Source organism: Pecten maximus, chromosome 2 (genome assembly GCF_902652985.1).
Source record: "Pecten maximus chromosome 2, xPecMax1.1, whole genome shotgun sequence".
Classification (NCBI taxonomy): Eukaryota; Metazoa; Mollusca; class Bivalvia; order Pectinida; family Pectinidae; genus Pecten; species Pecten maximus.
Genome location: NC_047016.1, coordinates 26,458,158 through 26,484,147, shown reverse-complemented (window position 1 = coordinate 26,484,147; position 25,990 = coordinate 26,458,158). Strand labels below are relative to the sequence as shown.

General features: G+C 37.7%; 1 protein-coding gene across 1 annotated transcript in view; it reads right to left on the bottom strand.

Annotated features, from left to right (window-relative positions):
* Positions 1-19,397: 19,397 nt before the first annotated feature.
* LOC117321657 (chromatin assembly factor 1 subunit A-A-like) overlaps positions 19,398-25,990 on the bottom strand; it is a 52,042-nt gene continuing 45,449 nt past the window's right edge. The window contains exons 2-3 of the mRNA XM_033876164.1: positions 21,876-22,035; positions 19,398-21,588 (exon numbers count right to left, since the gene is read on the bottom strand). Of these exons, the coding sequence (XP_033732055.1) occupies positions 20,855-21,588; positions 21,876-22,035 (894 nt within the window). The 3' untranslated portion in view covers positions 19,398-20,854. The remainder of the gene's footprint in view (positions 21,589-21,875; positions 22,036-25,990) is intronic.

Below are 25,990 nucleotides of genomic sequence, written 5' to 3'. Positions count from 1 at the left end.
AACACGTTTGGAACTTATACTGCTGAAAAAGTCCACGAACATTCGGCATATATTTTATAACTTTACCGTGGACGATTCCAGATAAAAGTGTTTATTACATGTATGTGTCTTATATGCATGTTTACACCAGTTATTGAGCGCGGATGTTGAAGAATAAACAATTATACGATGAGATAATGTTCCGCCTGATTATCTTATAATCCTGTCTGAACTTCAGTCAAATGTCTGTTTATTTGAAATCAAATATATGTTCATTCACTGTACCGTCATAAAGGTGTAGGCGATAAATCAGTTACTACCAAACTAGGCTGTATACATTGTAAATAAGATCCTTTTGTAGATAACAAAAATGACCTTTTCTGCTTTATTTATCAACACACATTTTGCCCCTGTAGTTCAGCACCATTGTTTTCTGTTTACTTACCCCACGTTATATCGCGGTATATTGTAAATCAGAGAACCGGCCGCCGGACTGATACGGACTGGCAGATCTGATGACGTTTATAGTGATTACATGTAATCAAAATGGTCGCCGAACATTACTCCCGTCATTTTTGTATGAGAGATACATACATCAGCTTTATCTGTCATACACGTCATTGTTACATTAGTACGTATATGTAGTCATGTAGGCGAAGACAACTCTGCTCTAGATAATTTAGGATTAACGAATGTTTTAACGATACCGAACCGCCGACTGCGTTTATACTTTACTTGTCAAAAAATGCATGAAATGGCACGCAATGTACAGATATTAATTTTGTATATCTAATTATCACCAGCATTTTTAGGCTGACACTTACAGGTCAAATACCATAAAATCTTCACATTAATTTCAAGGATAAGAAGAAAAGCTCAGTAACTTAATTCTGGTATTGTTTGAAAATATACAACAGCATTTTCTTGTACTATTTGTCGGAGATCTCGCATCTTTATACAAGCGGAGGTCTGCGATCTACTCATAGAATTCAGATTTAACGTCCACTTAGATCTACAAATGTAGTTACCTAGAAGCTTGTATAGTTTCCTTTGATGTATTGCAGTTATTCAAAGACCATTTTCTATTAATTAAATATATACCGTTGTCAAAAAGTTATTTTTATCATATCTCTCAACACTACATTTCCTTATCTCCCGACATTTATATCGGTGTAGTAGTTTAACACCATAAAAGGAATAATACATTGTATCACTTTTTATGTTTTTCAGACTGTGTTATTTGATCTACTAAACCGGATACAGAAAAAAACGCCATTTTCACACTTCAAAGACCTTCTTACTGGTAATAAAATACACGTGGTGAATCAGCTGATGCACATTCTACAATAACGTGCCCGGGTGTTTTCGGTTCGATGGTAAATAATACATCATGTTCACTCCATATATAGATTACAGAAAAAACAAAACAAAAAACAAAAATAAGTGTTGAATGTCACAAACTCAGTATCAGGTAACAACGAGTGCATACTGCGGGCAATGGCGGCCTCAGGATTTAGTGAAAAAAAGAAAGATCATCAAAACATTCGAACATCCTAGACTTATGAACTTTTACTTCCGCTGAACCAAGCGACATCTCGAAATGTCTTCGTTCAATACAATTAACATGTCACTGCTGACTTTGGAAGGGTTAATATATGTCCCAAGGTTTTGTCAGATGAAAAGGTGATCTTCTCTGTTTAAAAAGGGTAATACGGATATCACGTTTTGAGTTCAATTAAAACATAATAATGGTAAACTGCTTTGTTGTTTATACAATATGCTTAGTTGTTCCAACATCCACTTACAGAGCTAATTGATTTGTGGGGTTTTGTTTTGATAATTAAAATTCAGTGTATATGTATATCCTCTCCCTTCCACGACGTTAAGAGTTTGCCCCTCGCCAGTTCACCAATGTTTACAATCAAATTGAATGATCGACTATGCGCATTTCTTGAGTTACAGTTTGTTAATTCACTGTCACATGAAATTAATAGTTTTCCTGGGGTATTGAAATGTTGTCATCCAACTTACTGAAGATCTAAAGATATTCGTAAAATCAGCATGGTTCATTAATACATCTAAACAGAACGCCATAAGCAGCTAATTAAATAGCCAAGAACCAATCTGGCGAGGATTCCCTCTCACTTTCCTGTATCATTTTTGGGCAAAACGTTTCATGCAAAGTACAAAAGTTTAGCAGATATACATGTTGATGAGATGATAAACAGAGTTTCTCTCTGGTTCAGTCATATGTAAAAGTTAGTGTAAATGCAACTTTGTTTGAAGTTTTTACGAGTTCTGTAATCTGTTGTCTTGTTTCTACACAGTTTGCTTACGAATAATTGTATAAAACAAATTAATTTGTTCTATCTAAATCAACTAATGTGGTGACCACAGTAATCTGTCCTCAGCACATTAGTCTTTTCTAAGGAGCGCGATACTTTTTCCTTTTACTATGAAAGAAGCTAGTTGTCAGCTATAAGCTGATACCTGTATATAAATGCTATATTTAGAATACATATGGAATCACAATGCGTTCATACCACCATGAACGCAATTTTTATACATCACGGCACAGGGGCTTGGCACGATTTTCCAAATGATGGTCCATATATATATATGTATTATAGTGTCAGACACTATAATACATATATATATATGGACCATCATTTGGGAAATCATGCCAAGCCCCTGTGCATCACGGTATGCATGGGCAGTTGAGCACAATGTCTCACAGCCAGGTATAAAAGGCGGGAAACTGCAATTTTGCGTTGACCGTCTACGTAAAGGAAAACAAGAACATCTTAGTTTCTCCAAATGCCGTGAAATAGTTAATTTTCTTCATTAAAAATAACCCGTTATTTCCTTTTATCCTTGTGGTTCATACAGGTATAACTGCATAACGTTAACAGGCTATAATGCATATACTGTTCATTTCATAAACGTTTACTACGTACATTTTGACCAGATATTCCTGAATAGCTCCATTCGAATGAATCGGACCAATTAAATACTATTCCATGTCTATCCAAACAGTTGATCCAATAAATTTCCCAATAAATACAGTTGTATATACGTTTATATACAAACTCACTGAACGGACTTATCAGCTCGCACCTGTTAATAGTAAAATTGCTTGTTTTCTTTCTAAATTCGATTGTATACTTGTTTAAGCACCTGGTCCTTGTGCATTGTAACACCTGTATTATATCACCTGTCAGTAATCAATTAACCCACCCTCCAGGTAAGTATTTACTGATTTGTGATCGATTAAGTACAGGTAAGTGGTGTGATATCAATTTAGCTATTTTTACCTGAGGCGGATCCGGTGTACGGTTAAAGTCAGTAGTATCAATCTTACTTGTTAAATGTGAGTCCTCATTTCACGGTGTCCTGTACTAAAAGGCACTTTAAACATTTCATTTCCTTTGTGTAGTTAATTCTATAAGCTTCCTAAAGTCAACTCATCTATCTATCACAGGTGTTGTTTTATTTGTTCAAAAGGTCTGAAATAGCCCGCTCATGTTAAAACATCTATTTAGCCTTACGCTGTGACATTGGATATTGACACCAATTACATTGTAGGTATCAATATTGTACATATACATTTGTAGCACATGTGTACAGGAAACATAAGCCTTCGTTCTCAACATTTCCTTTACATGTATTTGATGTAAGCAGGACGTACATGTACATATGTTCGAAACCTACGTGGGGCAGTTGCCAGGTACTGACCGTTGAATTGGTCGGTGGTTTTTCTCCGGGTACTCCGGCTTTTCTCCACCTCCAAAACCTGGCACGTCCTTAAATGACCCTGGCTCTTAATAGGACGTTAAACAAAAACAAACCAAAATGTCCCTGATATATGTGACGTGTTTCATTCTGTACATCCAGTCGCTTAAACTACATGTAAGGTATACGTAGCAGTGTACAGTAAAAATGCCCAATTTTGAAAAATATGGCACATGTTTTAGATATGTAAACATTGCCAGTTAACCGTACATATACACTCTAATAAAGTATATATATTTGGAATATGTACAACATTTGCAATTTTAATACAGCTCTGAAGGATAAGTTAACTGATATTTTTTGTGATTTTTAGAGCTGTGAATACCATGGTAACAGCTTAAAAAATGCTCAAAAATTGCAAAATATTATGATATTTGACCCAAAATACCACAATTCTCTACACAATTTTTTTTCTGAAACCTATTTAAAATTAAATATCTCTATCCCAAAGACAGAATTAATCTTGTTTTGACATATGTTGTGAATTAAGTTTTTCCGCTATCTCACCTTTACTGTGGGCATCCATTTTTCGCTGTAGGCAAAACTAAATTTCCTGTGTAAACACACTTGCGGAAAATCCGGAACCAATTTATTAATTTTTGTTTTAACAAATGTGAAGCCTGTATGTACTTCTTCATACTGAATATACCAATTATAATGTACATTTATTTTTTTTCATTTTTTATGCATATCATAATACAGGAGTTATTTGCTTAACAAAAAAATTGCCCATGGCCAGGCTGTCCTACTGTAGTGTGCTACCTATAACTGAACCAAAACAAATTTTATAGCTTCTATTAATTATAGACAACTTAGTCCTTATTAGCAACAAAAAGCTAAAGAAAATTCCAAAATATGGAGTGAGACACGAAAGGGTGTGTGATTTATTGTGGAGTGGTAGTAATGGTGTGTGATTTATAATGGAGTGGTAGTAATGGTGTGTGATTTATTGTGGAGTGGTAGTAATGGTGTGTGATTTATTGTGGAGTGGTAGTAATGGTGTGTGATTTATTGTGGAGTGGTAGTAATGGTGTGTGATTTATTGTGGAGTGGTAGAAAGGGTGTGTGATTTGTTATAGATTGGTAGAAAGGGTGTGTGATTTGATATAGATTGGTAGAAAGGGTGTGTAATTTGTTATGGAGTGGTAGAAAGGGTGTGTAATTTGTTATGGAGTGGTAGAAAGGGTGTGTGATTTGTTTGGCGTGTTAAGGGTTGTGTGCTTTGTAGGCGTGGTGATGTGTTTATTTGTATGAGTGTTAGAAGGGTGTGTGATTTGTTATGGAGTTTGCCGGGTTTGTCTTTTGTTCTGGCGTGGTATCCCGGTGTGTCCTTTGTTTTGTGGTGGTCCCACGGGTGTGTCCTTTGTTATGGAGTGTGACGTGGTGTGTCCTTTGTATGGCGTGGTACGACGGGTGTGTCTTGTTGGGTGGACCGCCCGGTGGTGCTTTGTCTGGCGTGGTCCCGGGGTGTGTATTTGTAATGGAGTGGTAGCAAGGGTGTGGTATTTGTTATGGAGTGGTAGAAATGGTGTGAATTTGTAATGGAGTGGTTAGAAAGGGTGTGCAATTTGGTAATGGAGTGGTAGAAAGAGGTGTGTCATTTGTTATGGAGTGGTAGAAGGAGTGTGTAATTTGTAATGGAGTGGTAGAAAGGGTGTGTAATTTGTTATGGAGTGGTAGAAAGGGTGTGTCATTTGTTATGGAGTGGTAGAAAGGGTGTGCAATTTGTAATGGAGTGGTAGAAAGGGTGTGCAATTTGTAATGGAGTGGTAGAAAGGGTGTGTCATTTGTTATGGAGTGGTAGAAAGAGTGTGTAATTTGTTATGGAGTGGTAGAAAGGGTGTGTAATTTGTTATGGAGTGGTAGAAAGGGTGTGTAATTTGTTATGGAGTGGTAGAAAGGGTGTGTAATTTGTTATGGAGTGGTAGAAAGGGTGTGTGATTTGTAATGGAGTGGTAAAAAGGGTGTGCAATTTGTTATGGATTGGTAGAAAGGGTATTCTTTTGTTATGGAGTGGTAGAAAGGGTGTGTGATTTGTTATGGAGTGGTAGAAAGGGTGTGTGATTTGTCATGGAGTGGTAGAAAGGGTGTGTAATTTCTAATGGAGTGGTAGAAAGGGTGTGTGATTTATTGTGGAGTGGTAGAAAGGGTGTGTAATTTGTTATGGAGTGGTAGAAAGGGTGTGTAATTTGTTATGGAGTGGTATAAAGGGTGTGTAATTTGTAATGGAGTGGTAGAAAGGGTGTGTGTGATTTCTAATGGAGTGGTAGAAAGGGTGTGTGATTTGTTATGGAGTGGTAGAAAGGGTGTGTGATTTGTAATGGAGTGGTAGAAAGGGTGTGTAATTTGTAATGGAGTGGTAGAAAGGGTGTGTGATTTGTTATGGAGTGGTAGAAAGGGTGTGTGATTTGTTATGAAGTGGAAGAAGGGTGTGTGTGATTTCTAATGGAGTGGTAGAAAGGGTGTGTAATTTGTAATGGAGTGGTAGAAAGGGTGTGTGATTTGTTATGGAGTGGTAGAAAGGGTGTGTAATTTGTTATGGAGTGGTGGAAAGGGTGTGTAATTTGTAATGGAGTGGTAGAAAGGGTGTGTAATTTGTTATGGAGTGGTAGAAAGGGTGTGTAATTTGTTATGGAGTGGTAGAAAGGGTGTGTGATTTGTTATGGAGTGGTAGAAAGGGGATGTGATTTGTAATGGAGTGGTAGAAAAATTTGTTGTGTATTGTAAAAGGGGGTAGAAAGGGTGTGTGATTTGTATTGGTGGTAGAAAGGGTGTGTAATTTGTTATTGAGGGGTAGAAAGGGTGTGTGATTTGTAATGGAGTGGTAGAAAGGGTGTGTGATTTGTTATGGAGTGGTAGAAAGGGTGTGTAATTTGTTATGGAGTGGTAGAAAGGGTGTGTAATTTGTTATGGAGTGGTAGAAAGGGTGTGTAATTTGTTATGGAGTGGTAGAAAGGGTGTGTGATTTGTTATGGAGTGGTAGAAAGGGTGTGTGATTTGTAATGGAGGGTAGAAGGGTGGGGGTCATTTGTTAAAGGAGTGGTTAAAAGGGTGTGTGCCTTGTTTTGGGGTGGTTTGAAGGTGTGTATGTTATGATGGGAAAGGTGTTATTTGTTATGGTGGTAGAAAGGGGTGTTGTATTTGTTATGGAGTGGTAGAAAGGGTGTGTAATTTGTTATGGAGTGGTAGAAAGGGTGTGTAATTTGTTATGGAGTGGTAGAAAGGGTGTGTAATTTGTTATGGAGTGGTAGAAAGGGTGTGTAATTTGTAATGGAGTGGTAGAAAGGGTGTGTGATTTGTAATGGAGTGGTAAAAAGGGTGTGCAATTTGTTATGGAGTGGTAGAAAGGGTATTCTTTTGTTATGGAGTGGTAGAAAGGGTGTGTGATTTGTTATGGAGTGGTAGAAAGGGTGTGTGATTTGTCATTGAGTGGTAGAAAGGGTGTGTAATTTGTAATGGAGTGGTAGAAAGGGTGTGTGATTTATTATGGAGTGTTAGAAAGGGTGTGTAATTTGTTATGGAGTGGTATAAAGGGTGTGTAATTTGTTATGGAGTGGTAGAAAGGGTCTGTGATTTGTTATGGAGTGGTAGAAAGGGTCTGTGATTTGTTATGAAGTGGAAGAAAGGGTGTGTGATTTGTTATGAAGTGGAAGAAAGGGTGTGTGTGATTTCTAATGGAGTGGTAGAAAGGGTATGTAATTTGTAATGGAGTGGTAGAAAGGGTGTGTGATTTGTAATGGAGTGGTAGAAAGGGTGTGTAATTTGTTATGAAGTGGAAGAAAGGGTGTGTGTGATTTCTAATGGAGTGGTAGAAAGGGTATGTAATTTGTAATGGAGTGGGCAGAAAGGGGTGTGGATTTGTAATGGAGTGGTAGAAAGGGTGTGTAATTTGTTATGGAGTGGTGGAAAAGGGTGTGTAATTTTTTTAATGGTTGGTAGAAAGGGTGTGTCATTTTATGGAGTGGTATACAGGGTGTGTAATTTTGTTATGGATGGTAGAAAGGTTGTTAATTTGTTATTGGAGTGGTAGAAAGGGTGTGTGATTTGTTTGGAGTGGGTAGAAAGGGTATCTGATTTGTATGAGTGGTAGAAATGGGTGTGTGATTTGTTTATTTGAGTGGTAGAAAGGTGTGTGTTATTTGGTGTCTTGGGAGGTGTAGAAAGGGTGTGTGATTGTTATGGAGTGGAGAAAGGGATGGTTGTTATTTTGGTGAAGGTTGTAATTTGTATGGAGTGGTAGAAAGGGTGTGTAATTTGTTATTGAGTGGTAGAAAGGTGTGTTAATTGTTATTGAGGTTAGAAAGTGTGTGTGTTTTTATGGTTAAAGGGTTTTGATTGTTTGGGTTAGAAAGGGTTGGGACTTTGTATGGAAGTGGTAGGGGTGTGTTGTAATGGAAGGTCGTGTGTGTGATTTTTATGGGAGTGGTAGAAAGGGGTGTGTTTTTTTTAGGATGGTAGATAGAAGGGTTTCTTTTGTTATGGGTGGTTAGAAGGTTGTGTGATTGTTATGGAGTGGTAGAAAGGGTGTGTGATTTGTTATGGAGTGGTAGAAAGGGTGTGTGATTTGTAATGGAGTGGTAGAAAGGGTGTGTGATTTATTGTGGATTTGGGAGAAAGGGTTGTGTATTTGTTTTGATGTAAAGGGTGTGTAATTTGTTATGGAGTGGTAGAAAGGGTGTATTTGTTATGGAGTGGTAGAAGGGGTGTGGTGTGATTTTTGGAGTGGTAGAAAGGGTTGTAATTGTTATGGAGTGGTGGAAAGGGGTGTGATTGTATGGAGTGGTTAGAAGGTGTGTGTAATTGTAATGGGGTTAGAAAGGGTGTGTTTTATGGAAGTGGTAGAAGGGTGTGTAATTGTTATGAAATGGAGAAAGGGTGTGTGTATTTCTAAAGGAGTGGGAGGAAGGTATGTAATTTGTAATGGAGTGGTAGAAAGGGTGTGTGATTTGTAATGGAGTGGTAGAAAGGGTGTGTAATTTGTTATGGAGTGGTAGAAAGGGTGTGTGATTTGTTATGGATTGGTAGAAAGGGTGTGTGATTTGTTATGGAGTGGTAGAAAGGGTGTGTGATTTGTTATGGAGTGGTAGAAAGGGTGTGTGATTTGTAATGGAGTGGTAGAAAGGGTGTGTGATTTGTAATGGAGTGGTAGAAAGGGTGTGTGATTTGTTATGGAGTGGTAGAAAGGGTAGAAAGGGGGTTGTTTTGTATGGAGTGGTAGGAAAGGGTGTGATTTGTTATGGTAGTGGTGAAGGGTTGTTGTGTTATGGAAAGGGTGTGTGTTGATTTGTATGGAGTGGTAGAAGGGTGTGTGGAATTTGTTATGGAGTGGTAGAAAAGGGTGTGGTTGTTTGGGTTGGTGAATTTGTTATGGAGTGTGTAGAAAGGTATGTGATTGTAATGGAGTGGTAGAAGGGTGTGTAATTTGTATGGAGTGAGTAAAGAAAGGGTGTGTGATTTGTTATGAGTGGTAGAAAAGGTGTGTAATTTGTTATGGAGTGGGAGGAAAGGGTGTTGATTTGTTATGGAGTGGTTAGAAAGGGTGTGATTTTGTAATGGAGTGGTAGAAAGGGTGTGGTATTTGTTATGGAGTGTGGAGAAAGGGTGTGTTATTTGTGATTTGGTATGGATGTAGAAAGGTTGTTTGTTAGGAGGTGTAGGAAAGGGTGTGTGATTTGTATGGAGTGGTTAGAAAGGGGGGTGTGATTTTTTATGGAGTGGTAGAAAGGGTGTGAATTTTTTTGGGGTAGGGAGGAGAAAAAGGGTGTGTGTGATTTGTTATGGAGTGGTAAAAGGGGTTGTGATGGTTGGTTATTGTGTATGAGGGTAGAAAGGGTTTATGTTAGAGTTTAGAAAAGGGGGTTTTAATTTGTTATATGGAGTGGTAGAAAGGGGTGAATTTGTTATGGAGTGGTAGAAAGGGGTGTTTGGTGTAATTTGTATGGAGTGGTAGAAAGGGTGGTGTGATTTAAATTTTATGGAGTGGAGAAAGGGTGGTAATTGTTAAAGGAGTGGTAGAAAGGTGTGTAAATTTGTTAAGGGGGTGGTAGAAAGGGTGTGTGAATTTTTTATGGAGTTTGGGGAGAAAGGGTGTGTATTTGTTATCAGTGGGAAGGGGGGGTTAGAAAGGGGTGTTGTTTTTTAAAGGAGTGGTAGAAAGGGTTTAATTTGTAATGGAGTGGGAGAAAGGGGGTGTGTATTTTTATGGAGAATGGTTGGTTTGAAAGGGTTTGTGTAATTTGTATTAGTGGTGAAGAAAGGGTGTTAAATTTGTTATGGAGTGGTAGAAAGGGTGTGTGATTTGTAATGGAGTGGTAGAAAGGGTGTGTGATTTGTTAATGGAGTGGTAGAAAGGGTGTGTGATTTGTAATGGAGTGGTAGAAAGGGTGTGTGATTTGTTATGGAGTGGTAGAAAGGGTGTGTAATTTGTAATGGAGTGGTAGAAAGGGTGTGTGATTTGTAATGGAGTGGTAGAAAGGGTGTGTGATTTGTAATTGATTGGGGTGTTAATGAAAGGGTTGATTTTTTTGGGGGGTTTAGAAGGGTTTTTGTTATTTGAAGAAAGGGTTGTGATTTGTTGGAGTGGTAGGAAGGGTTGTTTGTTTGTAAAGGGGGTGATAGAAGGGTGTGTGATTTGTATGAGTGGTAATAAAAGGGTGTTGTATTTGCTTTATTGGGGGTTAGGAAAGGGTTTGTAATTTGTTATGGAGTGGTAAAGGGTTTTGTTTTATGGTTTGAATTGTTAATTTGTTTATGGAGTGGTAGAAAGGTTGTATTTTTATGGAGTGTGAAGTGTGGGTTGTATTGTTATGGAGTGGTAAAAAAGGTTTTGTGATTTGTTAAAGGAGTGGAGAAAGGGTGTTGTAAATTTTTTATGGAGTGGTGAAAGGTTTGGAATTGTTTTGGTGGAAAAGGGTATGTGTAATTTGTATGGAGTGTGGAAAAGGGTGTGTGAAATTTTTTATGGGTGTAGAAAGGGTGTGTGGGAATTTGTTTGAGTGGAGAAGAAAGGGTGTGTGATTTTTTATGGAGTGGTAAAAGGGGTTGTATTTGTTAATGGAGTGGTAGAAAGGGTGTTTTGTATTTGTTAATGGAGTGGTAGAAAGGGTTTTTGTAATTGTTATTTTGGGGTGAAGGGTGTTGTTTTGTTATTTGTTATTAGGTATTGTAGAAAAGGGGTTTTATTTGTTATGAGTGGTTTGAAGGTGTTGTATTTGTTATGGAGTTGGTAGATAGAAAGGGTGTTTTATTTGTTATGGAGTGGTAGAAAGGGTTGTTGTTTTGTATGGAGTGGTGAAGAAGGGTTTTTGTAATTTTTTGGGTATGTGTGATTTGTATGGAGTGGTAGAATTAGAAAAGGGTTGTGTGATTGTTATGGAAGTGTAGAAAGGTGTGTATTTTTTATTGGGGTGGTAGAAAGTGTGTTGATTTGGTATTAGAGAAAGGGTGTTTTTATTTGTTAATGGAGTGGTTAGAAAGGTTGGTTGTGTTGTTAGGGGGTGGTAGAAAGGGTGTGTATTTGTTTTTGAGTGGTAGAAGGTTGGGGGTGGTTTGGTATGGTGGAAAGAAAGGTGTTTTGATTTTTGTATGTTTAGAAAGGTGTTTGTAATTTGTATTGCGGTTAGAAGGGGGGTATTGTAAATTGTTGAAGGGTGTTTTATTTGTTATGAGTGGTTAAAAAGGGGGTATTGTGATTTGTTATGGAGTGGTAGAAAGGGTGTGTATTTGTAATGGAGTGTAGAAGGGTTTGTTGTATTTTTATGGGTGTGTAGAAATGGTGTGTGATTTGTATGATTTGGTAGAAGGGGGTTTTTATTTGTTAGGTGGTAGGATTTGAAAGGTTTGTGATTTATGGAGTGGTTAGAAAGGGTGTTTTTATTTGTTATGAGTGGTAGAAAGGTGGTTGTATTTGTTTGGTGGGAGAAATTGGGTGTTTGGGTTTGTAGGGTGGTTTGAAAAGGGGGTTGTGATTGTTATGGTCGGTTGGGGTTGTGATTTAATGGGTGGTTAGGGGTTGGGGTTTCTTTGGGTGATTTTAGGGTGTGGTTTTTTGATGGAGGTGTCTAATAGACAAGGGTGTTATGTTTGGAGTGTTAGGGGGTGGGTTTGTTTTGGAGTGTGAAATTTCGGTCTTTTTTGGATTTGTTTTGGAGGTTTTGGGGTTATGGGTGGTGTTTTAATAGTGGAGAGGGGTGTTATTTTTATGGGTGGGTTTTAAAGGTGTGTGATTTGTTATGGGGTGGTGTGTGTTTTGACGGTTTGTCTGGATGGTGGGTGTGTGCTTTGTTTTTTTGGATTTTGGGGGGTTTTTTGTTTGGGTGTTGAAGGGTTGTGATTTGTGATGGTGGTAGCGGTGGTTTTGTTATGGTGTTGGGGGGTTGTTTTACCCTGGGGTGGTTAGATTAGAAACGGTTTTGGATTGGTGTATGTGTTGCTAGGGGGTGAGTTTTTGGTTTGGGGGTCGGGTGGGATGTATTTGTCTGGAGTGGGTTGAAGAGGTTTGTTTGTAATGGGGTGTTTGGGGGTTTTGTTTGGGGGGGGGGTGTGTTGATTTTCTGGTGGGTTAAACGGGTGTTTGGGTGGGGTTGTGGGGTGAAGTTTTGTTGGTTATGAAGGGGTATTAGGAAGGGTTGGGTTGTGATTTTTTATGCGTGGTTAGAGTGTGGTGTTTTTTTGTTATGTTTTGGTGAAGGCGTTTTGTTTTTTGTTTTTTGGGTGGTTTGAGGAAAGGGGTTTTTTTATTGTTTTGGGTTTATGTGGGTGGGTTTTGGGTTTGTTAAAGGAGTGGTAGAAAGGGGAAAGGGGTGTGTGATTTGTTGGAGTGTAGAAAGGGTGTTTGGGTTTGTATGGAGGGGGGTGAAGGGGTGTTATTTGTAATGGGGGGGTAGGCAAAGGGTGGTGTGATTGTTTGGAGTGGTTAGAAAAGGGTGTTTGTTGGTTTTAAAGGAGTGGTAGATAAAGGGTTGGGGTAATTTTTATGGGAGTGGTAGAAATAGGGTGTTTTTGGTGGTTGTATGAGATGGTTGTGATGGAGTGGTAGAAGGGTGTGTGTATTTGTAAATGGAGTGGTTGAAAGGGGGTTTTGATGGATAGTGGAGAAAAGGTGTGTGATTTTGTTTTGGTGGTGAAGGGTTGTGAGAAGATGGTGAAAGGGTGGTGTGATTGTAATGGAGTGGTGGAAAGGGGGTTGATTTGTAATGGAAATGGTAGAAAGGGTGGTGTAATTTGGTGGGTTGGTAGAGGAAAGGGTATTGGGAATTGGTGAAAGGGGGGGGGGGATAGAATAGTTTGGGGGTGTATTTGTTAAGGAGTGGTAGAAAGTGTTTGGAATTTGTTATGGGGGTGAAAGGGGGGATGTATTTGTTATGGAGTGGTAGATAGAAAGGGTTGTGTTTTGTAAGTTGTTGGAGTGGTAAGAAAGGGTGTGTATTTGTATGGGGTTTGGGGAAAGGGTGTGTGATTTGTAATGGAGTGGTAGAAAGGGAGGGTTTCGTGTGATTTTTTATGAAATTGGTTTGAAAGGGGTTGTATTTTTAATTGCGGGTGAAAGGGTGTTGTGATTTGTTATGGAGTGGTAGGAAGGTGTTGGGATTGTTTGGGGGTAAAAGGGTTGTTTTTATATGTTAGAAAGGTGGGGGATTTTGATTAGAAGGGTGTTTTAATTTGTTTATGGAGTGGTAGAAGGGTTGTGATTTGTAAGAGTGGTTAGGGAAGGGTTTTATTGTTATGGAGTGGTTAGAAAGGTGGTTATTTGTTATTTGGAGTGTAGAAAGGGATGTGATTTTTTTATGGGTGGTTAGAAAGGGTTGTGGGATTTGTCGGGAGTGGTTAGAAAGGGTTGTGATTTTTTGATTTGGGGAAAGGGTTGTGATTTGTAATGGAGTGTAGAAAAAGGGGGTAAAAGGGTTGTATTTGTTTGGAGTGGTCGAAAGGTGTTGTAATTTGTAATGGGGTGTGGTTGAAAGGGGGTGGTTTGTTGGAGTGGTAGAAGGGTGTGTATTTGTTATAGGGTGTGGTAGAAGAAAGGGTTGTTGTTGATTTGTTATGGAGTGGGTTAGAAAGGGGTTTTGATTTGTATGGGGTGTAGAAGGGTTGTGTATTTGTTATGGAGTGGTAGAAGGGTTGTGATTTGTATGGAGTGGTAGAAAGGGTTGTTTTAATTTGTTATGGATGTTTGAAGGTTGTGTTTTTATAGTGGTGAGAAGGGTTGTGTTTGTATAGGGTGGTAGAAGGGTGTGTGATTTGTAATGGGGTGGTGAAAGAAGGGTTGTAATTTGTTATGGATGTTGGTAGAAAGGGTGTTGTAATGTAATGGTGGAGAGAAGGTTGTGTATTTTGTTTGATTGTGGTAGAAAGGGTGTTTGTGATTTGTTGGAGTGGTAGGAATAGGGTGGTATTTGTATGGTGGTAGAAAGGGGTGGTTTGTTATGGAGGGTGGTTAGAACGGGTGTGTTGTATTTGTAATGAGTGGGGACAAGGGTGTTGATTTGTAATGGGTGTGATAGAAAGGGTGTTTTTTTTAGGATGGTAGAAAGGGTTTTGTTTTGATTTGTATTTTTTGGTGACAAGGGTGTGTGTATTTGTTATGCGTGGTGAAAAGGGTGTTTGAATTTGTTATGGAGTGGGTAGAAGGGGTGTGTATTTGTTGGAGTGGTAGAAGGGTTGTTTTGATGGTAGGGTTTGAAAGGGTTTGATTTGTTTTAATGGTAGAAGTTGTTTGTATTTAGGGGTAAAGGGGTATTTTATTTGTTAGGAGTGTTAGAAAGGGTGTGTGATTTGTATGGGTGGTAGAAAGGGTTGTATTTGATGGAGTGGTGAAAGGGTGTTATTTGATTGTGGGTGGTGAAGTGTTGGGGAATTTTTAAGGAGTGGTAGAAAGGGGTGTAATTTGTTATGGGTGGTAGAAGGGTGTGTATGTAATTTTTTATGGAGTGGAAAGGGTTGTATTGTTATGAGGTAGAAGGTTTGGGAATTTGTAAAGGAGTGGTAGAAAGAAGGGTGTTGTGATTGTAATGGAAATGGTAGAAAGGGTGGTATTTGTTATGGAGTGTGTAGGAAAGGGTGTGTGATTTGTTTTGGGGTGAGAAGGTGTTGATTTGTTTTGGATTGTTAAAAAGGGGGGTGTAATTTTTTTATGGAGTGGTAGAAAGGGGATGTGTTTTTTAATGGAGTTTAGAAGGGTTGTGTGTTGTAATGGTGTAGAAGTGAAAGGGGGTTTTTTGTTATGGGGTGAGGTGTTATTTGTGTTGGTGAAAGGGTGTGTGTTTGTTATTTTGGTGGTAGAAAGGGTTGTAATTTTATGGGATTAGAAAGGTTGTTTATTTGTTATGGAGTGTAAAGGGAAAAGGGTGGATTGTTAAAGGGTGTTAGAAAGAGGGTGTGATTGTTAATGGAGTGTAGAAAGGGTTGTTGTATTTGTTATGAGTGGTAGAAGGTGTTTTTTGTAATTTGTTATGGGTGAGAAAGGGGTTGATTTTATGAGTTAGAAGGTTGTTATTTTAATGGGGTGGTGAAGGGTGTTTTTATTTGTATGGAGTGTAGAAAAAGGGGTGTGTTTTGTTTTTTTGGTGTTTTGAAAGGGTTGTGTGATTTGTTTATGATTGGTAGAAGGGTGTTGTGATTGGGTTTTGGTGGTAGAAGGGTTGTTATTTGTTATGGATGTAGAAGGGGTGGGATTTGTATGGAGTTTTTAGAAAGGGTTTGATTTGTAATGAGTGGTAAAAGAAAGGGTGTTTTTGGGTTGATTGTGAGTGGTTTTTTGAGAGAAAGGTTGTAATTGTTATGGAGTTGGTTTAGAAAGGGTGTGTATTTGTTATGGTGGTAGAAAGGGGTGTGTATTTGTAATGGGGTGGTAAAAGGGTGTTGGGTTTGTATGGAGTGGTTAAGAAAGGGTGGGGATTTGTAATTTGGAGTTAGAACTTTGTTTGATTGTGTTTGTAAATTGGTTAGGGAAAGGGGGTGTGTGTTTGAATGTGTGGAAAGGGTGTTTAATTTGTTATGGAGTGTTTAAAAAGGGGTTTTGTTATTTGTATGGAGTGGTAGAAGGGTTGTTGATTTGTAATGGAGGGGTAGAAGGGTGTGTAGTATGGATTTTTTATGGGTGGTAGAAAGGGTGGTGTATTTTTATGGAGTTGTTAGAAAGGGTTGTATTTGTTTGGGGGGTTAGAAGGGTGTGTTTATTTGTTATGGAGTGGTAGAAAGGTTGTGATTTAATGGAGTGGGAGAAGGGTTTATTTGTTATGGTTGGTAGAAGGGTTTGTATTTGTTATTTGGTGGTAGAATAGAAAGGGTGGTGGATTTGTTATGGGTGGTAGAAAGTTTGTAATTTGTTATGGAGTGGTAGAAAGGGTTTGTAATTGTATGGTGGTGAAAGGGTTTGTTTTTGTTAAAGAGTGGTTAGAAAAGAAAGGGTTTTGTATTTGTTATGAGTGTTAGAAGGGTTGTGGATTTTTATGGAGTGGTAGAAAGGGTGTTTTATTTGTTGAGTTTGAAGGGTGTTTTTGATTTGTTATGGAGTGTTAGAAAGGGTATGTTGATTGTTTTGGTGGTAGAAGGGTGTTTGTTTTTGTTATGGAGTGGTGAAAGGTTTTGAATTGTTGGGGGAGGAAGGGTGTGTATTTTGTTTAAGGGTGGGGAGAAGGTTGTATTTGTTAAAGGGTGGTTTTGAAAGGGGGGATTGTTTAAGGAGTGTAAGAAAGGGTGTGTGATTTGTAATGGAGTGGTAGAAGGGTTGGTTTTGTTATGGAGTGTTGAAGGGTTTTGTGTTGTTTGTTATTGGGTTAGAAAGGGTTGTGTTTGTATGGAGTGGTAGAAAGGGGTGTGTAATTGTTATGGAATGGGTAGAAAGGGTTTGGTTTGTAATTTTCGGAGTGGTAGAAGGGTTGTGTATGTAAAGGGTGTATTTTGTTAAAGGTGGTAGAAAGGGTGTGTAATTTGTTATTGGGGTGGTTTGAAAAGGTGTTAATTTGTAAGGAGTGTTGAAGGGTGGTGTTTTCTGTTTTTGATTTTTGTAAAGGAGTGTAGAAAGGGGTGTGGTGGGTGTAAAGGTTGGATTTGTTATGGAGTGTTAGAAAGGGTTTGTGTGATTTGTATGGAGTGTTGAAAGGGTATTTATTTTTTATGGAGTGGGTAGAAAGGGTGTTGTAATTTGTTATGTGGGAATTAGAAAGGTTTTGTATTTGTATGGAGTGGTAGGAAAGGGTTGTTTTTGAATGGAGTGTAGAAAGGGTGTGTTTGTTATGGAGTGTTAGAAAGGGTGTTTTTGATTTGTTATGGAGTTGTTTTGAAACGGGTGTGATTTTGTATGGAGTGGTAGAAGGGGTTTGTGATTTGTTATGGTTGGTTAGAAGGGTGTTGTAAATTTGGTATGGAGTGGGTAGAAAGGGTTTTGTAATTTGTATGGAGTGTTTGAAGGATGTTGTATTTGTTTATGGAGTTGGAAGGGGGTGTTGATTTTAAAGGAGTGTAGAAGGGTGTGTGTATTTGTTATGGGTGTGTGAAGGGTTTTGTAATTTGTTATGAGTTTGGGAGAAAGGGTTTTATTTGTTATGGAGTGTTAGAAAGGGTGTGTTTTGTATGGTTAGACCGGGTGTGTATTTTTTTTATGGAGTGGTAGAAAGGGTGTGTGCATTTGTTTAGAGTGGTAGAAGGGTTTTGTTTGAATTGTAAGGGTTAACGTGGGTGTATGTTATGATGTAAAAGGGTGTGTTTGAAAATAAAATGGTTTTTATTTAGTGTTAAGGGTTGTGTTTGTAATGGGTTGGTGAAGGGTGGGGTGATTTGTTTATGTATGGTTTGAAAGGGTTTTTTAATTGTGATGGAGTGGTTAGAAAGGGTGTAATTTGTTCGTTAAAGGTTGAATTTTGAAATTATAAAGTGTTCATGTATGGAGGGGAAGTCTCACTGTGTTATTTGAATGGGGAGTGGCAAAGGTTTGTTCTTATTTATTTTTGTGGTTTTGTTAATGCTTATTAAAATTGAAAGCTGTGTTTTTGGGTTTAAATTTTCTATTCAGTGGTCCGTGAAGGTTTGTGATTTGTATGAGCAAGTAGAAAGGGTGTTGAATTGTCCAATGGAGTGGTAAAGATAGAAAAGGGTTTTAATGTCTTATAAGGGTTTTTTGAAAGGGTGTGTAAATTTTGGAGTGTTAAAAGTTAGTATAGTTGGGGTTATTAGGATTTATGTAAAACAGAGTGTTTGTAATGTTATATGAAAGGGTAGGGTTTTATTTGTTCGTTCGTAGAGTGTTTTATTTGGTAGTTACAACCGTGTCCTTTCACGCGTATGACTTCCCAGTGAATTGGGAGAAACCTTTTTGCCCCGGGCCACCAAACCTTTTTCATGCAATTTTTAAAAAGAATTATCCGGGGTTCCCTTGTCACCCGGTATTGCCAACAATGGCCCCGTGTTTTATTGTTCATATTTCTATGTTCTTTCATTTAATGTGTCTCGAGATCAAAGAATGGATCAAATGTTTTTCCTAAAATATTCCCCAGCCGTTTCTTATATCAATGGGTTTGCCGGTTTATTTTCCTGAGGCCTAGTTTATTAATGACAGTGTCCCTTTTTGAAATTTTTAAAAGGGGGATGATTGTTTCTCCGGGTGAATACCCTGTTTGGAGCGGACAAGTTCTTTTAGCTGCTTTAGAAGTTTCTTTTCATTCCGCCGGTTACATTTTGGTTTTGTTTATTTTCTTGAACTGTTAATTACTTTCATAAATTGTTGTTCGCCGAAATACCGTTTTGGGATTTCTTTTGTGATACGGATACACACATTGGTTGACGTCCTGCTATGAAATGTTAATTTCTATTAGTAAAAATTAAAAAACCTGTACCAAAACCCACTATTATATTTGGATTACTCTATAACAATGTAATTGTTCCCCTTTTAACTATTTAAAATTCAAAATTTTATATCTGTTGGGTTTTACAATTTTTAAAAATTAATCTTTTCTCAAAAACATTTCGTGTTTGTAATTTTACAATTTATTAGGAATGTCCTTCATTTAATGAGTTAGGGAACTCGGTAGTCGAGGATCCTTGTTATTTATTTGTTTGTGTATTGGGGACTCCCTCCCTGCTTCGTCTTTTAACTATTTACTCTATGCTTCTTTCTCTGTCTGCCTTGCTTTGCAAAAAGTACATCGATATTAAACTAGACGTCAGTTCTATATATAAAAGGAGAAACGTCATTCAATACTTCGCTTACGAATAAAATACATAAACTGTCTCACACTTTGCAAACACTGTAAAACGGAGGTGTTGTGGATGCTGAAGTGAACCAGTTGATCACTTGTAAAGGTATACAGCTCACTACGTTAATGTTGAGTTTGAACTCTGTTGTTTGCGTTAGTGGATGTTTTGCAGACAATTCTCTATCGATGGATACATCAGTTCATGGTATTTGGCTTAAACATACATGTACTTCAAGTAAAAGCACAGAAAAAGATATTTATTGCCAAAAAGTTTTGATTTGGAGAAAAAAATGTTCCTATGATCACGACGGCTTCATGTGTATTTTCTTGACAACTCCTCACAACTCGGCCAGTATGCAGCGGAATTGACCGAAGAATTCGGAAGAGAGTTTAGATGATGTCGTTATAAGATACAATAAAAACAGAATACGGAAATAGAATCACAACTTTCTTTATGGAGATGAGCTGTACAAATATAAACACATATTATGTTTGGATATCATACAGTTATAACGAAGTCATATTCGACATTAAAACGAATCCGACAGTTTAAACAATAATTTTAAATATTAGCAATATTCAGATTTGAGAGTGAACATGCACTTTTCCCCCAAGTAAAAGGTTTTATTTTCTCCTATTCATTTTACAGTTTCTAGGAAATAGAACTATTGCTGATGATGTCATGATTGGTGGTGAAAGGCGCGGAGATTCTACTGACAGAGATGTACACTACGGCTATGTAACAGTTATGGGGTTACTATGTATTATCTCCGCGCTGATTTCCATAACGTATGTCTAACATATACATATATATATATTTAATTATAATATATACATCATAACACGAGAAGATATATACAGAACATAGCAAAATCCCTTCGTACGGTTCAATGTTACCCAAATACATAGTCTGATGTATGAATGAGAAAAATCTATACATTTAATCATAAACCTATTGAAATGAAATTAAACTACCTATACGGGGTTGCTCTCAAAACATAAAATAAAAGTTTAGATATGTACAGAATTATTAACATATTCCATAAAATAAAGTTATTAATGAATTAATTTATTACTTATACATCAAATACGGCATAAAAATAATGTACATATTAGTAATACGAAAGGGCAACAGCCGCACAACACTCGTGGAAGAAGTCAAAGCCGGAATTCCATGCCCTTATTCTTCCTCTATATTGTCAAGTGGTGAATCTCTCAACTACAGGGCACTGTAATAGCTCAAGGCTAATTTCGAATGACAGCGAACGGGTAATCTAGTTACCAGCATTGTTCGCCAGACGCTCTTAACTGACAATACTGGTCAAGGGTCTGTATGACCATGAATAATTGCTCGAAAATTTTTGCTTACGAAATTATTTTCACAGTACTGTAAAAAAAGTCACGTCTTATCCAATGCGGAGATTGTCTTTTATTCAATTAGCTACAATTTTACACATTTCTAGCTTGAACTCACAAAACACGAGCGGCTAAGAGTGTCCAAGAATTTCCATTGCAGACAAAATATTCGTCCACGCCGACCAGGGATTATGTGTATATCAATACCCATTCCTTCACAACCGACAGTCACTTCCGGTTAAGCATCAACCAAGATGAATAATGTTCTATTCGATACCCATCTGTGTGGATGAAAATTGAAACACTTGTATTATATCCCACCAACGGCGTATAATTAACGTGCCGGAGCGAACCACATCTTTTTCTAGATATTATTTTGCCTTAAATATTCCCCTTCTTCTGCTTAATTGCTCTTTATATTTCATTATTTCAATGAATGCACACCGTTGGCGGTTTTTACAGTTTTGATATGATGCTTGTAAGTTTCGCGCAACCACGAACCTCTCATATTTGAGTACCTTTGAATCTCACACTCGTTAGCTCTCCCTATCTTCTGTTGTTTCCTCGTCACCGGAATCAAGGACTGTTAATGTTTTTACCAAAGATTGACTTTCTGTGTCTATATCCGTTGTCGTTTTATCATGTTTACGTTTTTCATTTGTCATTTGATTTTCATTATTACGTTCTTTATCCTCCTCTTTCTCCGCTACCATCTTGTCTTTCTTGCCCTTATGTGTTTTGTTCTTTTTATTCTTATTCTTCTTTTTATGCTTTCTTCCTTGTCGCCTCTTCTTTCTATTTTTACGTTTCCGTCCCGAAATTTTGCCATCGCGTCTACGTTTTCGGGGAGTAACGTTTAACTTCCGTCTCCGCCTGCGCAGTTTCTGTAACCTTCGCTTCTTCCTGTCCCGTAATCTACGCTTTCGTCGTCGCTCCTTATCATGTTTTACCACCTTTTTAGATCTCAGCGAAAACGGCCGATTTATTTGATTTGATCTTTCTGGTAGAAAAATAGGTTCAGATATCACTACTGGGCTTGTTTTAACCGGAAGCGCAATAGCATTGTTCCGGTTAGTATGCGCATTGTTGTCAATTGCTGCACGACAAGTTTCCTCACATTGATGTTTGCTTTTGAAGTTATTTTGATTTCCGTCACATCCACCATAGTAGAACCAGTTACATTTGTTTTGGCCTTTATGATAGAACCACCTGATGTAGCGAGCTCCACAGTTACCCTGGTCCGGCTGAAGATCACAAATCTTTTGTTCAGCTGTTTGTGGAAAATAATATAAACGTGCATTAGTTATGACTATTGAAACACATAAATTAACAGTATCACACTACAGGGTTACACGTTTTTATTGTGAAAGAAAATTTGGCGATTATTTATCCAATATGGTATATATAGATGTGACTGATATGATGACCTTTTGCATTATGAGTTTGCTTGCAACATCTGTGAAATAAATTGTTAAAAATGTAACCCGTTTGTTCATGAAATGAATGCGTTTAGAATTACGATTCAGTTTTAAAGCATTTACTTTTTTGACTACTTACCCGGAATGATATGTTCTGGGACGCATATTGGCAATGAAATATTTCTGGGTTTAATGAAGTACTGCATTGCACAGAATCTGCCGGGGGAGCACACCTTCCGATAGCTTCTGCATAATCTCTGCGCTTCCGGTCCAATAGAAAGTCGTCGGGAACTACTCACCTAGAATGATAAAAAGGTAATGCAAGTGAATACTAGTGTCCGTTAACAGTGGTAAATAGCTAGTAACACATGTGTAGATTAACTTTTATGTTGTGGGGAAATGTTATTTGTAGTGGTTAATTATTAAAGACAAAACAGCATTAGCGTTCTCGTTCAATTTCCGGGACAAAAGACAAAGAAGAACGGATGCTTCTTCGTGAAAGGAATGCAATGAATTGACAAATGCAATTTTGATTACAGAGGATAAAATGGGGGGAAGTAGTTCTAAATTGAAATTAATTGCAGGAAATAGCTACCAGACTATTGGGCAGTAAATGATGTTAGTTCTGTCCGGTCACGTGTCTGATTTGGGTATTGTGTGTAAAACATTTCATTGACTAGAATCAATTACACGCGTCCTTTGCGACACCTTGGACTAAATCATCCCTTGTGGCCCTCATTTTCCCACCACATCGTCTGTGTACAGAAGGTGCTTCTAATAACACCCAATACATCACACACTAAGAAAGCGCGGAAGTCACCCTGACTTAATTTGACCTTTTCAAGCGTGAAACTGATTGAGATCTATGATGGCGGACACCGTGCGAACAACCCACAGAGAACACCAGCAATAAAGAAAGAAAAAAAAACAATTATTGATCGATATCGGAAGAAGATGAGCAAAGAAGAAATATCCCAACCGCTGAACCAATCGATCTGTATGCATTCTAGCACAAGGGGAAAGAAGAACATCAAAGGGAATCGCCACAGGACGGTGGGCTCAGGGGACTGCATGTCATCCATCCAAAATACATAAAGACAATGGCGACAACAAAGTTATTAGTTTACCGAGATAAATTGTGTACAAGATACAATTGGACAAAAATATTTCCTTAGCGTTGCTTTGTACATTTCTGATAATCTTTTTGTCTGTGTCTGGTTTTGTTGGTATTGGATCAGTTCTCTATGATGGCTGTTATGATATAAAGCCATTGTTTCCCCATAGGGACATGTATAGGAGCTCCCTTCTCACACAGTAGTATTAATACATTTAGATCACCGACTTTCATACACGTAAAATATTGAGGAGAAGGCTTCAAACATAACACGAAATGAAATACAGCTATGGTACATTGTATATATCTCCTGTTCCCAGTGTCACTTGATGATGTTATTTCATATTTTCATAGAAGTATTCGAGAGTATAACATGGCGGCTATTCGACCCTATCATAATGTTAAGTACAAGTTATGATAATTCTATGAAAGGCTTATGATTCTTTATAGAACGAATATCAATATATATTTCTGTCTATACCTCCTATCAATACATGTAAGTTCGTATTAAAAGTATTAAATCATGACCGAGTAATATTGACTACAATATTGCAATATATTCAGTTCACTTTAAACTTTACCAGAAAACGGAAATCAACTATGCCATGATAAGCTTTTCACTCTTTTTCGCTCATATACATTAACATAGGACCTTTTAAAAAGGCAAACATTGCAATACCATTAGGTAATTCCACTGACGATAGCGAAATGTTGCTATAGCAAATATAAGAGGATAGAGCATCGCGCAAATGTGTAAACAGAAATATCATCATACCACTTGAATGAACTTTTTAAACATTCGCACGGTCTAGTTTCTATGTACTTTCTCAGTTATTGTTTAGAAATGACTAACGTGACACGGTTACCCTCTCGCTATGTGAGTATTCTGCATTACTGTAAGTCAATCAAATATGAAAATACATGTAATATAACTTAACGAAAAAAAACGTTAAATGTAAGAAACCATTTAAACTTGATATCAATTATATATGTTAATCCAGAGACAAGTATCAAAGAAGGTCGATGTATTCTGCAGCATATCGTTGAGCAGAAACATCTAACACATTTAACAATATCGCAAACATTTAACCAACAAGAGGATTTTCGTGTCTTAGTATTCTATTCGTGGATTCAAATCTTGTAAATAATTCCTTTAAAGCGTTAACGTGAAAACAAGTAATCGTGACATTGAGATTTACAGTAGTTTAACTGGGCCGGGAGGCATGCTGCATTCCTGTGTCCTTATATGAGGTCAGAGTGTCGAGGCGAGATGTCCTCCTAATCGGCTGTCGGTAATACCTGTACGGCGGTACCTTAGATGTGGTAATTAGGCTGGAGTAACAGGTGTTTACAGCATAGAAACTAGTGTGTTAGGCCATCAGCTAATGTCCTTTTAGAATTTAGAAGATCAACATTCAGTAGATAAATATTGTTTAAGTATATGACATTTCATGCTATATCAAGTGCAAACGTGTTGAGGAGAGCGATACTTTCTAGACAATACCACGAATAATTAAAAAAGGATGTCTGACGGCGTTCTGAATACAGATCAATAAACTGTTGTTTGATACACGGTGATCTTCTAAGTATTATTCGAATTTATGGGAAGGACATGGTTTATGTTTAGCTTCCCGATATTGCGGATAGCGATATAAACCCAAGTTACATTGAGTGTATAATGTTAGAAACTGTGGTACCTTATATATGTCACTGGTGTAGATGTTTAAACCACTAGAAACTTAATGTCATTGCTTTTTATACCACTATATACAGGCTTATAATTGATGACACTGTCCTTACATATCACTATAGACTGAAATATACGTGCTTTTCAATAATTGACGACACTAACCAATAATTGTCAATGATAACCATCCTAATGTCAGACATCCGTCATCAAATCATCCTAATGTCAGCATCCTAATATCAGACATCCATCATTAAACCATCCTAATGTCAGACATCCGTCATCAAACTATCCTGGTGTCAGACATCCGTCATAAAATGATCCTAGTGTCAATCATCCGTCATAAAATGATCTTAGTGTCAAACATCCATCGTCAAACCATCCTAATGTCAGACATCCGTCATCAAACTATCCTAGTGTCAGACATCCGTCATAAAATGATCCTAGTGTCAACCATCCGTCATAAAATGATCCTAGTGTCAAACAGCTGTCGTCAAACCATCCTAATGTCAGACATCCGTCATCAAGCAATCCTAATGTCAGACATCCGTCATTAAATTATCCTAATGTCAGACAGCTAAGTTTCTCTAAATAAATCTTATTGTGGTAAAGTGAAGTTGTATGGAGACACACAACTTACTGGCGAGAATATGTGCGTCTGAATTAATTGCGCTTGTCCCTCCGATTCTTCGAAAATGACTTGATCTAGTCATAAATTAATCACGTGACCGTCACGTGACAGCTTTGTTAATTGAGAGAGATGTTATGTCCCAAAGATGCTCGACGCCATGTCGGTTCGACCGGGAATAAAACCCGAGTCTGTCTCAAAATGTGTCGAAACCAACATAAAGCACGAGATTGACGCCTATAACTCGTGTTTACAAAATCCATTCTCATTTATATCACATCCTCGCTAAAATCCGCTGTCGTTTCCAGCAAATGCTATTTGTGGGAGGTTTACCCGCCATGCATCACTGTCGGTTATGTATGACAAGGCATTTCTGTCACTGTCGAACACAACGGAAACACAAGTGTGAAGTCCATTTTCAGGTACTGAACAAAATTAAACGAAGCTCAACTGAACTCCTTTAGTCTATTGGATTTTAACCTAATTGGGGTTTGCGGCTGTGGGAGTGGAGTGAGAACTTAACCATGTTGTGAGTAATTTAACTTGACAGGCTTTTTAACGTCACGTGAACTATTTTTAAAACGTGTTAAAATAGCATCTGGCCACAGAAAACATGAACCATGTGAGCTTTAAGGTTACTGGAGAAAACTATAGACAAAAGGCAAACGTAGTATCCATGTCATGCTGTTGGAATTTTAGAGTGTAGCGTTTAGTTTAGGATGAACGTTACTCACCCGCAATCCATAGTAAATAGATGTGAACATAACCATTTTAGATACGTTAAACGGGTCAATTGCATTCCGAAAAAAAGTAACTCCTTTTTTA